The 16,108-nt window shown below is 42.9% G+C and overlaps 1 protein-coding gene across 3 annotated transcripts in view; it reads left to right on the plus strand.

Moving 5' to 3' along the window:
• The window catches only part of GPATCH8 (G-patch domain containing 8), a 74,194-nt gene that overhangs the window by 51,900 nt on the left and 6,186 nt on the right, over window positions 1-16,108 (plus strand). For 2 of the 3 annotated variants that reach the window (XM_040435879.1, XM_040435878.1), the window contains 3 exons: window positions 6,525-6,592; window positions 8,213-8,299; window positions 14,345-14,488. In XM_040435879.1, coding sequence (XP_040291813.1) covers window positions 6,525-6,592; window positions 8,213-8,299; window positions 14,345-14,488 — 299 coding nt within the window. Of the gene's footprint in view, window positions 1-2,869; window positions 2,915-6,524; window positions 6,593-8,212; window positions 8,300-14,344; window positions 14,489-16,108 lie in introns of all 3 variants that reach the window. The other variant, XM_040435880.1, reaches the window with a different exon arrangement.

The following is a 16,108-nucleotide window of genomic DNA, read 5'->3' on the forward strand; positions in this document are numbered from 1 at the left end:
GTAAATATAAGCTGTTTTTTAAACTCTTTCATGACATCTAACATTTTTTTTCTACTACAGTGCCCCTTCACGGCCAGATTTACACATTACGACTGTATTCCAGCAGTGTGTTTGGGTCAGTAAACCTACATTCGAGCTGGTACACACGTCCAGAATCCATACCCAACTGAACCCATTAACATTCATCACATCCGTTCTTTTTGTGGAACGGACATGATGATCCGTGTGCTTTCCGCATCCGTATGTCCGTTTCGCAAAAAGATAGAACATGTCCTATACTTGACCGCAAAATGAGGTCCATGGACCCATTTAAGTCGATGGGTCCTCAAACAATGTGGATACAACACAGACAGTATCTGTATTTTGTAGATCCACAATTTGCAGACCACAAAATACAGATGGTCATGTGCATGAGGCCTTAAAGGGGTTCTGCACTTTGTTTTAGCTGATGATCTATCCTCTGGATAGATCACGAGCTTCTAATCGGCGGGGGTCCGACACCCGGGACCCCCGCCGATCAGCTGTTTGAGAAGGCAGCGGCGCTCCAGCAGTGCCGAGGCCTTCTCACTGTTTACCACTGGCCGAGTGACGTCACGACTAGTATCAACTAGCGTGGGCGGGGCTAAGCTCTGTTCACTTGAATGTAGCTTAGCCCTGCCCACACTAGTTGATACTAGTCGTGACGTCACTGGGCCAACGGTAAACAGTCAGAAGGCCGCGGCACTACTGCCAGCGCCGCTGCCTTCTCAAACAGCTGATCGGCGGGGGTCCCGGGTGTCGGACCCCCGCCGATTAGAAGCTGATGATCTATCCAGAGGATAGATCATCAGTTAAAACAAAGTGTAGAACCTCTTTAAGTGAGAATAGTAGCTATCAGTGATGTCCTAGAAAACCCAGCAGTTTACCTTACACGTATATACATGTTCACTGCCTAAATAGTGATATCGTGCGTACACGGATGGAAACAGGAGGATTACCACATGCTGCTTTCTGGCAGTTTTTGTCCCATTTGAACAGAAAGCCTTAAAGGGATTCTGTCATGAGATTTGAGGCCTATAACCTTAACATATGGCCAGGTCCCTACTAATACCCTGAATCCGAAACAGACCTGATTAAATGTGCCTGTGGCTCTATTAGCATATAAAACAGGTTTTTATAACCTGTCATTCACCTACCTAATGTGTCCAAGGGGACGTCTCATCATGCAGGGTGCCCGGCTGCAGCCATCTCCGTCTGGTGCCCAGCGCCGCCTTCCCAATTGAAATCGCCGCCTTCCTAACCTCAGCCCCGCCTCCGCAATCGTCCGGTCCCTCTGCCAGATCCCACTCGTGCGCACTAGGCATAACCTGAGGGACCGGAGGATTGCGGAGGTGAGGAAGGCGGCGCTGGGCACCAGACGGAGATGGCTGCAGCCGGGCACCCTGCATGATGAGACGTCCCCTTGGACACATTAGGTAGGGGAATGACAGGTTATAAAAACCTGTTTTATATGCTAATAGAGCCACAGGCACATTTAATAAGGTCTGTTTCGGATTCAGGGTATTAGTAGGGACCTGGCCATATGTTTAGGTTATAGGCCTCAAATCTCATGACAGAATCCCTTTAATTCTATATTGTTTGTTGGAACACATCCTCCTTTGTCATGACCTACCTCACCGAGCAAAAAGTAGATCCGTGGCTTCAAGTTATTTTTATTTGCAAGGAAAACACTGTTTTCATCCTTTAGTAGAAAGTTGGCCATGCAAGATTTGTTGACCAAGCCCTCAGATTTTGGTTGGAGCAGCTGACCGTCTAATGTATATGGAGAGAATTTCAGCTTTCAGCAAATATGGGGTTGAAAAGAAGGATTGAGCTGTTGAATTTCATCTTGTCCGATCGTTTCGTTCTCAATGTATATAAGCTACTGCCAGTGGCTTTCTCCTCTCCCCATTCAGAATACATGCATGCTCAGTGTGCATGTCCATGGTGTGTTAGTGTTGGTCCCATACTAGTTAGATCCTCAGCCCATGCTGCTGTAATTGCGGGTTCAGCTCAGTTTTCTCTGCTATGTAGGCGATACAAGTCTCTTCATGCCTAGATTTGTCCCTGGCACATTGCCTCTAGCACTAATGTGCTGACAGTATCTCACCACTTAGTTTCTTCTTTTATTTTGGTTGACTTTTAGTTATCATTTATGGTTTGTTGACTTGACTTTTTATAAACTTTTTTTTAAAGGGATTTACCCTTTATACACCATAAAGTTGTGATTGTGGAGGTCTGATTGCCGGGACGCTCCTTGATTCTGAGGACAGTGGTGCCAGGTCCACATTCCTTGTGGAGTAGTTCCCACCAGTAGACTGTCACACTCCATTAAAGTGAATGATTTACCGAATCCTACTTTCTTGGGATCGGCTGTCCTAGTGGTCAGATCACAATTTTATAACGTATCTAGCTCATATAGCCATAGCAATGGGTCATCCAGAGTGGTTTTTGTAGAGCAGCTCTCGGTTCTGGATCATAGTGAGGGACCCTCCTCTAATACTTAATTATGGTCTAGTAGGGAGTATGGACTGGGATTGTGTATTATGTCTGTTTTCTTGATTATGTAGCGGATGATCATCATGGTACTATTTAGGTGTAACTATGAAAGGCAGTGATGCCTAGGTGGTTGTTGACCTTGTGGGTGCAGGAACTTATGACATCTGTCCTGTTTCCTTCTCTCCATCATTCTGTGGCTTTCCTCCCCCATCCTCTGATGAAGAGAACAAGTTGTAGAGACCTCTTGCCTTTCTTCCCTTTCTTCCCTGAAGAAGCCTTCTCTTCCTGCTCGCCACCTCCCACCCTCTCACCTCGTGATTGCTGCCTAACCAACCGTGTTTCTTTTTTACAGCATAATACCCCTGGACTTGTTGTGGTGATGGTAAACTTAGCCGTGGTAATTGAAACTTTCTGTTCAGACTGACTACCTTTTTGTCATCAGTGCACCAATGTTAGGCTTCCTCTCTTTCTGTTCTGTCGTAGCGTTCATATATTGCTTGGATCGTCCTTTCTTCCTCTGTCTTTCCATGCACACGTGTCTGGTCCTCGTCCATTATAAGGGACATGTCGAAGGGGGCGTTGTTTTTATTTTATTTTGTGTTTCCATTAAAATAATTGCAGCCTGCCCTTCCCGACCTTTCCTCCTCTTCCCTTCTCCCTTCAGTTTTTCTCAACATAAGCCTGAAGCCTCTGGGAAATAAATGATGAATGAATCTTCAGAAATTCTAACACTTTTCAATGTGGATTTTGATCATTTTTTGTTCATTTATTTTTTTTTTGTTTGCGCCACACGATTTAATACTAGCATTTGCAATAACTGGGTAATGATAGGATGCAGGTTGTGGCTCGGAGCTGAGGAAAAGGACTTAAGGTGTTTGGAAAGCAGGCTTCAAAATTGAGGGACAGTAAGGAGTCTTGCATTAAGATATTGACCAGGAAAGAAATGTTCAGCTTTCTTTTCTTTTTAAGTTTGTTTGAATACCATAGATTGAATTGTATTACCCAAACAATGGTAGTTTAGGAACTAATCAGCAGGTATTCAGAATTTTTAACATGTAATAAGACCAGTCATCCCAGTAAAAATCAACATTTTAAATGTAGCTCTGTATAATCCTACATAATTCATAGTGGAAAAGATGAAGGGCGCAAAGAGCTCCCAGAACCTGAGTTTGGAGGGTTATGTCCTGTAGGAGGCGATGTCCGTCGGCTATGCTGAGGAAATTCTTACTGATACGGACTAGCTGAATGTATTACATGAACTGTAGATTACACCTCCCTTTTCACTTGCAGTACTAGATCATGTGGGTGTAGGAGGGTTGCTCAACAGCTGGTCATGCATGAGAGATTTTGGACATTGGAGTAGGCTGTTTTAGGCTATTTTCTGCTGACCATTGTCCTCTTTTCATGACATGAACGAGCACAACAGATGGCAAGCGATGTCAGATGTCATCAAAGTTTGGTCGTTGTTGGGTGCTATAGTTAAATTTTTTTTTAAAAATGTTGAGAGGCAGATCTGCATCCCATCAATGGAAGCCCGGAGAGACTGCACAGAGCAGTCGATCATTTGGGCGTTTTAACGTATGGCGGTGCCCTCCGAGACTACCTTCACAGACAAACCATGAACAAGCGGTGCAGAAAGCGACCGTCTGGAATCTATGTACAGCCTGCTTTACCGATGTAACGTTTTTACATGCAAGACTTTTATATTAATCTAGCTCGGGAACCATGACTAGGTGTTTGACGTCTCATTTTCTGTACTTCACTGAATTTAAAAATAAAGAAAGTTGAACATTTCCACTAAAATGTAATATTCAAAACAGCCTAGAGGGATTGTCTCATCAAAGATGACCCCTTTTTAGGATGCTGCTGTTGGCGATTAGCTTATCACTCTGGATCGCTCCCAGCACCCCCCAGCTGCTTCCCTCTGCTGCATGGAAGCCATTCAGAGGAATGACTGTCCATACGAGACAACCCAAATGTGTCAGAGCAGGAGCCTCATGTACATGCTGGCCATCCGTTCTGGCTCTTAGAGTTGTGGCTTTGAGCAGAGGGACCTCTATGATGTCTGTATACCCCTACAGGGTATGTGGACAGGGAGAAGTCTTCATGAGACAACCCTTTTTTAATATGGGAAACTGGTGGGTGTAAGAATTGGTTATCATAGGGGATGATGGTCAGATATTTGGAAAGCTTGCTATTTGTCTAAAAATGGTATTGCACAAGAAACCATCTTTAGACATGGTAGACTCTTCAGTCCTTTTCCTTACGATGTGGCCACTGCTTTTTTCTATATTATACCATTGGGCTTCTGAGCTGCTATCCTAATAGTCTGTCAATCTACAGAATACCATGCTGGCAAATGGTTACTCCAGACCATCCACCTCTGAACCAAGAGATATGGGGCTCTCATCCAGGATAACACTGTTTTTATGGTGCATGTCCCCAATGGTAATTGGCTCCATTTTATATGGTCCTATGCCCAGGTTAGTTTATTACTGGATGAAGGAGTTTCCTTAGTAATGGCCAACCAGAATCACTATATTCTTAATCTGCTTAGTCATTACAGCCGTAAAATATTGATTTCTCTTTAAGTGCAGTTTGCTTATACTGCTCTTCATCTGTATTCAATCATGTCATAAACAGCAAAGTGCCTGGCTTTGTTCCGTGTTGGTATATGTGGCAAATTTTAAAGTACTACATCTGGTGTCTAGTGCGAAATTGCCGTTATTACATTGTCAGATGTTGACCTGTGCCCACGTTTATAAAATTATTAAAGAGCTGTTCCAGGAGATCCCGGACACAGGATTAACACATTAATTCACCTGTTTTTCTGTGCCCCCCCCACTACAGAATTTTTGGACAGTCATACTGTCAGAAATGGATTCGGCCACTGCTGTATATGGGTGTCTCCTGTGAAATACATTTCCCATAGTCATGCTTATTGTGCTATAGAAAAATTGGTGAGGGGAAAAAAACCACCTCTGTTGCATTACCTCATGGATCATCTTCCAACTCAACCGAGGTGGTGGGACAAGTCTGGAGAGTGGTTTTACTAGCTGGGTCTATTCGCTTACCCAATGCTGAAGTCTAATTAATGATGCCTAGCACATACCCCATACCTAGCGAGGAACGGTTTCAAGGCTGACAGTCACTTTTAAACTCATTGGTACTGCACCATAGACTATGAAAGCTCCTTCTATCCAAGGCTTATGCACTACGTACAGCCTTTTGCCAGTGGAACTGAAAGGAAATTGCGCCATAATGTTTGACTGAGAGAACAAGCTCAATGGTATAATGTTGAGGTGTGTGTCACGTACATACCAGGTACCTGGGCAACCACATTAACAGTCTGTCTTTTTACTCAAGGGGGTGACAAACACAGGTAAGTGCCCGCCTTCTCTGTGTCCTGGACTTACATCCCATTGTGATGTAATCTAATTGGAATCTGCACCAGTCTGAGATCAGATGTGGTAGTGAATTGCCTGTCTGCTCTTCCCCATTTTATCCCCGTTACCCTATTCCCAACCCTGCTTTGGCTGGTTCTGAGTGGATTTCAGATACTCTTCGAAGCGAAAAAACCAAACAAAATTCAATCTGCTGCTAGTTTGATTTAGTTGAGTCAATTCTTTATTTGCATCTAGTCATTTTCCCAGCTTACCGAGCATGCCGTGGGCTGTTCAGATGGAGATATTTGGGTCCGTTACTCCTTCCATTATATCATGCACTTGTAGTGTTTGTTATTTTGCATTTCTCTTCATATATCAGAGTAATGTGAATCCAGTAGTTCATTGCGGTAAATATCAGAAGGGAATGGCCATCCCTTGCTTGAACTATGTGCAGTCGTGGGTGCGTGAAGGGGTAAGCTGTGAGAATGACTCTCGTTTGGTCCACTGTAGCTTTCTGCACTTCAAGGCAAAATTGTCTAACCACCCAAACCCATTGAATAACCAGTTCATCTCTCCTTATTTGCCGTTTTTAACCTTCACCCTAATCTGTTTCTTCTCCAGGCAGAACAGACCCTATCCCAATCGTGCTTAAATATGATGTTATGGGAATGGGACGTATGGAAATGGAGGTGGGTCTGCTTGTCAATGGAAACTAATCAATGCACTTTGTAATGGAGCAAATGAATTGAACAAACATGTAGCTTTAATCTTCTGCTCAGTCACTACTTGAAACAACTGAGATGGGGTAGTAAGAAAAAAAAAATATATATATATAAATGTCTAATGCCTATATGCCATGAATCCACTTAAAGGGGTTATCCCATGACTGATGTAAAAAAAAATCAGACATCATATAGTACATGACAATCTTTCTAACAAAGCTAGAACCAGCCCTGTACCTCACATGGATCCAGAGATCTCCCCATTTATTGCTCTGCTAGATTTATAGAGACGTGTCTTTTCTGCTGCAGTTAAGGGGGCGTGTCCATGCTCACCCTATCACAGCTCAGGGGGCGTGTCCATGCTCTCTCCCTATCACAGCTCAGGAGGCAGTTGAAGCATGAAACTGAGCATGTGCGGCCTCCTCAGTGAACCTGACAAAAAAATAATAAGGAAAAAAAAACAGCAGTTGGCGCTATACAGATACTTTTTATTGAATAACTCAGAGGCTATGCTAAATTTTTAATTACCTGCAATTACAAAAGTTTTCAGATCCAGGTGCTGGTTTGAAAGCTGTAGAATATTTTTGTGGGGCAACCCCTTTAATTAAAAGTAGCTTTGGTTCCCATGAGATTATCGGACCACTGAGACTGTATGTAATCTGTTGGGGCACTAGGCAGAAAGTATTAAATTCCCTCCAGTGCTGCCATAGGGCAAAATAAGCATCAGAGCTCATGCACACGAACGTGTGCGCCCTGTGCCCATATTGCGACCCTCATACAACGGGTCCGCAATATATAGGCACCAGCCCTGTCCACTCCGTATCACAGATGCAAAAACATTAGCTTGAATGGGTCCATAATCCACAAGATGGGAAGCGGAGGCACGGGCTACAAAGCGCTTCTGTGGATTTCGGTTCCTGCCTCCGCACCTTTAAAAAAATAGAACATGTCCTATTTTTTTGCGGTGCAGATTCTCTTGCGGATCGCGGACCCATTCTACTGAATGGCTCCACATCCACAAACTGTGTGCACATAAACCGCGCCAGTGCATTGCAGACCGCTGTTTGCTATCCACGGGCACACACGTTCGTGTGCATGAGCCCTTACTTGTCTCTATTAAGATCAGTGAGATGTATCCCAGGTCCTGCAGAGCAAGACACCCTTTGAAGAAGCTCTCTGTGTTGAGTGTCCTAAACAGGGGATCCATCTCTCAAATCTTAAAAATGAGTTTTCTGAACAGTACAACCTCTAATCTTATTTAATTTGGGGGGGGGGGGGGGACAAAAACTTATAGCCAAAAAACTGTATTGTAGTGCCGCTGTGAAATATGCTGTAAGCAGAGAAAAATCATGGTTGTCATGGCCATTTCTATGAGACAGAATTTGGACAAGATTCACATGTCGCTCCTCCTATTCAGTTTAGTTTGTAAGATCTTACAGGCAGGCACATTTATTGCCTTTCCATACGATAGGAGATACATTTTACAAGTTGGTGGGGGTAAGTTACCATAAAATTAAGCAATGCTACAGCTGGCAGGGTATTTTTTAGTTGCTTCCAGGTTGTTACATATCTGCTCATATGTTTCAGTTGGACTATGCAGAAGATGCCACAGAACGAAGACGTGTCCTGGAGGTAGAGAAAGAAGACACTGAGGAACTGAGACAAAAATATAAAGTGAGTCTCTATTCCTAATGTTCAAAAGACTGTGGCCAAGAGTTACTAATCCTAAAGATGGCGTAAGCTTAGACAGGCTGTCTAGACCTGCACCAGATTTATCACAGGCCTCGGGATGGATGATAACTCTGATGAAGGAATAGACACTTTTCTCTAACTTAATACCAACTATTGAATGACCTACATTGAGACACATTTTTATGGCAAAATTTTTATGCAAAAGGTGCTTCTTAGGCCCTGCTCACTTTCCTACAAAGGGACCACCTTTCCGCTAAACTATCCCCCTTCCCCCGTCAGCCATGTCTGAAAAAACAGTATAGACCCTAGATGCGCAAATTCTAGCAACTTTTTAGACATTTTTGCAAGGACACATTAGTAAACTGTCTTTCTCACTAAATACATTTTCAACCCATGCACAGGATATGCAATAAACGAATAATTGTTGGGGGCCCACCGAATGGATCAGAGGTCAAGCATGTGTGGTTAGGTAATACGTGTATTTCATGGGAAGCAAATGCTCTACAATACAGAAAAGATAACAACCATACTCTCCCTTTCAATCCCCCAATGATCCAGTGCTGACCCTCTAGCGGTGTCCTTACAGTGTTGGTTTATAAGCTGCTGACTTTGACATGCCTTACTGGCTTGTAACTGCTATGGCCAACGCGTGAGCGGTCACATGCCTTCCTCACTGACTGGTGGTGCCGCATGTAACCACAGAAGCAACTTATTGGTTATCATTTGCTGGCATTGTAAAATAAAATGAGGATAAAAATGAGCACTGCTGAAATGAATAATTTTTTTTAAAATTTAAAATAAAAAAAGTGCAATGTGTGATTCTTTTCGAGAGTCAAACCACAATCTTTCTCAAGCACATATCGCAATGGCAAATAAATACAGTTTAAATAGCACAGAACAGAAAGTGGCATAAACAGTTACACAAAATAAGACCGGTAAATGGTCCAATAGATTTTATTAGGAGGACTTTTTCCACAGATAAAAAGTTACAACAAATAAAAAATATTATTGTAAACAATATAAAAGAAATACTGTCTAAAAGTAAATTGCAAAAGACCCCCAGTTACAGGCAGAGCTGATCAGGTTCTGCCCCAAAGGCGCCAGGTTCAACAGAGGAAGTAGTGCAGCTCATTGAGAGCTATGAACGGAGCAGAAGAAAAATCTAAATTCTAACCCCCCCTAAATACCCAGGCCCCTTGTATGCATTATATTTACTTGCTCCCCGGCACCTGTGTCGCTCCTGATCCCTGCACGGCCGCCGCTGAATCTCCACATCGCTCAGATCAAAGCATCCGGAGACAGGGGGAGCAGCCAATAGCAGGTCGTGACGGGGATGAGCCCCCTCGAGGCCCTCGCCGTTGTGGCCAGCTGTTGGCTGCTCCGCCCAAGCCTGGAGAACCTCTTTAATATAAATAAAAAGAGCGTTAACAGGGCGCTGCACTGAAAAACGCAAGTATTTTTATTTAAAAACAAATAAAATAAAGGTATAGAACGGCTATACAATGCATTAGGGTGACATACCACCGCCTTCCTTTAGGTAAAACAGTCTCCGGATCCTCGTAGTGGTATAAATGCTGGTGACCTAGCGCTGTAATATGGAATATACATGAGTAATACTCAAAAATATACATAACTAGAATCCAGAAATATACAATAAACACACAACATCCATAAAAATGTAATGTACTCTAGAATATTATAAATACAGTGATATTTACTAGGAGCATAGCGATCCAGGTTACTTGGCAACATATAAACAACCAGAGACAGGAGATGGGGACGAAACTTGCACCGCCAGGTAAGTCCAGGTTACCTAGCAGTAACTGTCACGTTTTCATCAAAAAATCTATTTTAGCATATGTTACTGCTGCAGCAGCATTATGCATAAAGCAATCTTTAGTTTCTTCACATACCACTGTTTTTCTTGAGTTTTTCCATTAGTTACGGCTGTTTAAATATTTACCATATGAGGACTTTCTCAAGATGGCTCCTCTGCCAGTTCTCTGAGGCCAAAACCGCTTTCCCTCACTCAGATTGGATAACTGAGACACGCCTCCTCACTTTTTAGCCAGAGACAGATAAGCCCCTAGCAACTGTCTTTTAAGGGAGCAGTGGAAAGGGACAGGGGACATTAATGAAAGCTGCTATTATAAGGTAATTACAGATCTTTTGACAATCATTGACAGACTAACTCAGGTATCCAGCTCTAATAAACTAGCAAATAATAAAAAATATGACAGTTACCCTTTAAAGGAGGGATGTGTGAGTGACATACTGATTACGTGCATGTCCCATGATTTGGTCATGTTGCAAGCGCTAGACCTAATTGTTAACGGCAGATAAGCAGAAGTGGATAGATGGCCCGATCAACTGATCCCAGTTGCCTAGTGACATATTAACAAACCAAGAAGAAATAAATGATAGGTTGGATCGCATGCTGCTAATAATGGTGGAGAGAAGAAGATGGCAATGGGGACAAAACTTAACATATAAGCGAAAAATAAGTTATGATATTCACTGCATACTTCACTAATTAGAGAGGAAAGGAGAGCAACGCATTAATACTGCGTCACTCAAAGCAAGAGGAAAATAGACTGGACGTATGCAGACACTGGGCTGGCCAGAGAGTTGTGTAGGTTCTCATAAGAGATTACAGGACTAGTAATATCAAATAATAAACTATGACAATAGATAACAGGCATAAGACAAAGAGAATGAGCCAATGACGTGAGGAAAATAGAATAAACACCAAATTCAATGAAGGGACAGGATAATGCTTTATGGCATCACTAGACACCATTTTGACATCACAGTGCACTGATTATGACCTCATTAGGCTTCATTATAAGTTATGCCTCTTTCACACGGGCATCGTGTGTGAGGGCTGGAGAGGAAGCAGGTGCGTTGCAGGAAAATGCGCGATTCTTCCGCGCAAGTGCAAAACGTTTGAATGCGTTTTGGACGCGCGTGAGAAAAATCAACATGTTTGGTACCCAGACCCGAACCCGGACTTTTTCACAGAAGTTCGGGTTTGGGGTATTTGTTGTCTAGATTTTATTATTTTACCTTATAACATGGTTATAAGGGAAAATAATAGCATTCTTAATACAGAATGCTTAGTAAATTAGGCATGGAGGGGTTAAAAAAAATATTAAGCTCACCTCATCCACTTGTTTGCGCAGCCTGGCTTGTCTTCTTTCTTCTTCTTTGAGGACCTGGGAGGAAAAGGACCTTTGGTGACGTCACTGCGCTCATCACATGGTCCATCACCATGGTGATGGACCATGTGATGAGCGCAGTGACGTCACCAAAGGTCCTTTTCCTCCCAGGTCATCAAAGAAGAAAGAAGACGAGCCGGGCAGCGCGAAAAAGTGGGGTGAGGTGAGTTAAATTTTTTTATTTTTAACCCCTCCATCCCATGTTATAAGGTAAAATAATAATGATCGGGTCCCCATCCCCATCGTCACCTAGAAACCATGCATGAAAATTGCACTGCATCCGTACTTGCTTGCGGATGCTTGCGATTTTCACGCAGCCCCATTCACTTCTATGGGGCCTGCGTTGCGTTAAAAACGCACAATATAGAGCATGCTGCGATTTAATTTTATTTTATTTTTTTCACGCAACGCACAAGTCATGTGTGAAAATCACCGCTCGTGCACAGCCCCATAGAAATAAATGGGTCCGGGTGCAATGCGTTCACCTCATGCATTGCACCCGCGCGGAAAACTCGCCCGCGTGAAAGGGGCCTTACAACACAATTCAGTAATTACAACTTCATAAATGTAATTCATAATGGTGTCTGATATCATATTGAATTGTGATGTCATAATGGTGTTATGTCATAATACATTTTGACGTCATAGCGGGTGACTGGTGGTGTCATCATGAACTACGGTCATAATTGAGTCGCGTGATGGCTTAATTATTAAAATTGTGAGGTCATAATTACCTGTGATGTCTAATTCATGCAGTCGTAATTATGGCATTGTGGTGTCTTTTATGATGTCATAATTGAACCATAATGATATCATAATGGTGACCTATTATGTCTTAATGCATTATGATATAATGGAATCGTATATCATATTGTGGTGTCATAAGTAAGTGCCTTATGATGTCATATTGGTGTCTTGTAATGACATAATTGCATTGTCATAGTTGGTTTCCTGTGATTGAGTTCAATGATGACTTAATTAAAGAGGCAGTCTCACTTCAACAAATGGCATTTTTCATGTAGAGGAAGTTAATACAAGACACTAACATGTTTTGATTGTCCATATTGCTTCCCTTGCTGGCTGGATTCATTTTTTTCCCCATCACATTACACACTGCTCGTTTCCATAGTTACGACCACCCTGTAATCCATTGGCGGTGGTCGTGCTTGCACACTATAGGAAAAAGTGCTGGACTATTTAGTGGCCAAGACCGTAGGAGCGCACATAGGCTAGTGCTTTTTCCTTAAGTGTGCAAGCACGGCCACTGCTGCTGGATTGCTGGGTGGTCGTAACCATGGAAACAAGCAGTGTATAATTTGGTAAAATGAATGAAGCCAGCAAAGGAGGCAATATGGATAATAATACATTAGTAAGTGCCTTGTATTAACGTTCTCTACATGATAAATGCCATTTGCTGAAGTGAGACAACCCCCTGTTGTCATACTGGTGGCTTCTGAGGCCTGCAGAGTGGCCCCTTCACATGTATTCCTGCCTCCTAGTGCAGCTTTGTCGATAGGGGTTTCTGTTTTCTTTTCTTTTTTACTTTAGATCATTTTCTGTGTTTTGAATGCAGATGAGGTGAAACCCTTGAAGCGGTGTTTTGTGTTTCCAGGTTAAGTACTCAGCAATGATACATCTCAGAATCCGAGCACTTGTCAAGCTTTCCACAAACATTGCATCACATGGCTGCTGCTGTTGATGATGTGCTCGTGGCAGAACTGTGGGAGGATAGACTGGCTTAGTTGCCCATAGCAACCTGTCAGATACCACCATATATTTTTCAGCGCTTCTTGGGAAAATGAAAGGTGGAATCTGGTTGTTATGAGGAACTAAGGCAGTTTTCTTTTGTATCAGTTTTGATCAATCCCCCCCCCTATGTGCGCATAACCTGCAGCACTCTGTATACTGCGTGTCATCCCAGTTTGTCACTGTCTTACTCAGGTTTATTTGTAGTAGTATTGATACGTCTCTGTAATACAGCTTCCAATCAACTAAGTTGCTAAGCCATAATACAACCGTGTGTTTTTATTACTTTTTGGCCACTAGAATTTTACAATCACACATTTTTTTGAATGCCTTCTCCCACTCATGCCCTCTCCTCCTTCAGGAGCCAAGGTTGCTGCCGTATAACACTTTTCTGCTATAGCCGTTCATTTAAAGGGGTTTTCCGAGCCTTATAAAAGGGGCTGAGCTGCAATACCAAACACAGCCGCTATACAATGTACGGCACTGTGCTTGGTGAGCCCGGAGAAGGCTTCGGCACTCGCAGAAGCCCCAGTTCCTTCTCAAACAGCTGATCTATGGGGGCCCTGAGTGTCGGACCCCCACCGATCAGATACTGATGACCTATCCAGAAGGTAGTTCCTCAGTATAAAAGACCTGGAAAAGTTCATGAAAGTGTTCATTTATATATTTTTTCTCCGTGTCTCTGCGTGGTTTTAACACACTTTTCACACAGATCCATGCCAAAAACCATCGGCTGAAAATGCAGTTTTTTTTTATTGAAGTAAAACACACACTGGTTTAAAAAAAAAAGTCGAAAAACCACAAAAAAAAGTGTGGTTTCTGCTATGAATTTTGTGGATGGGTTTTCAAAAAGTGAAGTTCTGTTTGTAGTTGTCAGTTCACTTCCTCCACAAAGAATTTAGGGGAGTCCCATCTAGTGACTAGAATTTTTTGTATTATTCCAAAGAATGATGCATTAAAGACACTTTCATACATATGCAGTGTAGAGAATGATTTTGCCATGTTGGTAGTCTGAAGCTGGTGGAGAATACTTACTATAGATACGTTTTTTTTACCTGTACAGGATTTTGTGGATAAGGAGAAAGCCATTGCAAAAGCCCTGGAAGAGCTGCGGGCTAACTTCTACTGTGAGTTGTGCGACAAGCAGTATCAGAAGCACCAGGAGTTTGACAACCACATAAACTCTTATGACCACGCACACAAACAGGTGAGGAAAGGCGTGCTTTATTGAGATGTTGACAATGATCTTCCCTGACTGCCCCATAGCCCCATGAGCTTTAGGGCAAGGCATAGGTCACCTTCAGACTTCCCTGGCGGCGGCGGCTTCTCTCCTAGGGGAACGAAGGATGGGGGTAAGTTGAAATCCAGTAGTCAAGCTTCCCTCCTACAGATTAGGCTGGCAATCAACTCGCCATGTACATTTTAAAGTGCAGGCGCGGGCCTTTATCTCGAGTTGGAAAGTAATTTTATTGGTTCATATGTATTAGGTGGAGTTTTTGTAGATCTTAATCTTAAAGGGGTTTTCCGAGATGCAAAAGGTTAACAAAATAATTGTTTAAAAGGGTTTTGTGAGATATTTTTAATGATGACTTGACTTATCTCTGGATAAGTCATCAGTATCTGATCAGTGGGGTCTGACACTCATGCTGATCAGCTGTTTGAGAAGCCACCAGCACTCGCAGTAGTGCAGCGGCCTTTTCTCAGCTCACCAAGCACAGCGCCGTCCATTTGATAGCGACTGTGCTTGGTATCGCGCTCAGCCCCATTCACTACAATGGGGCTGAGCTGCACCTAGGCCATGTGACCAATGAACATGATGTCACATGTTGTAGGGAAAGCTGCGAGAAGGCTGTGGCGCTACTGCGAGGGCCGCTGCTTTCTCAAACAGTTGATCAGCAGGGATCCCAGGTGTCAGACTCCCACCAATCAGATACTGATGACCTATCTGGAGGATAGGTCATCGGTAAGGCTAGGGCTACACGACGACATTTATCGCGCCACATTTTGTCGCACTAATGTCGTGCGGCAATTTTTGTAATGATAGTCTGTGGTGACGCACTGCGACACGACAGTCGCAAAAAACTCTATTCAAAATGGATTTTTCAGCAACTGTCGCAGTGCGACACCGTAGACTATCAATATAAAAATTGTCACGCAACATATGTTGCAGTGTAGTTGTACCCTATGTGTCGCGCGATACATGTCGTTGTGTAGCCCTAGCCTAAAAGTATCTCACAAACCCTTTATACAATTGTTTGGTTAACCTTTTTTTATTTTATTGTATTACTATGTCTGCCAAGCTTGAAATCTGAGGCACAGGTTAAACCACTGGAAATCACCTTATCTGTAATTGTGTAGCAGTGCTTTACCACTGCTCCCTTTATAATCAGAAATATAAGGCTATTAAAAAAGAAATTCTGCACGGGTTTCTGTGCGTTTCTGCACCAAATCTGCCCTGAAATCCTCATGTGTTACTTGCGCTTTTTGTTGTGGATTTGATGCGGTTTTGCCGCAGATCTGACCCTTTGTATTCCAAAGGGTAAAATATGCACCAAAATAAAATCTCACAAACAATTGGCATGCTGCGGATTTCTAAATCCACACAGCAAGTCAATTTCTGTACGGGAAGAAAAGGAACATAAACATGAGATTTGTCTAATCCCATTCTCTTTACTGCAGCTTTTCTGCACAGAAAAAAACGTAATCCGCAGCGTGTGCAGGTGCCCTTACAAAGTCCTTGTTTTACAGCAGCTTGTATTGTGACTGGAGCTTTGCCGCTTCTTGTCCACTTCTACCATTCACAAGATGCAGTTTGCCTTTGTTGCTG

Source organism: Bufo bufo, chromosome 6, assembly GCF_905171765.1.
Source record: "Bufo bufo chromosome 6, aBufBuf1.1, whole genome shotgun sequence".
NCBI classification, from domain to species: domain Eukaryota; kingdom Metazoa; phylum Chordata; class Amphibia; order Anura; family Bufonidae; genus Bufo; species Bufo bufo.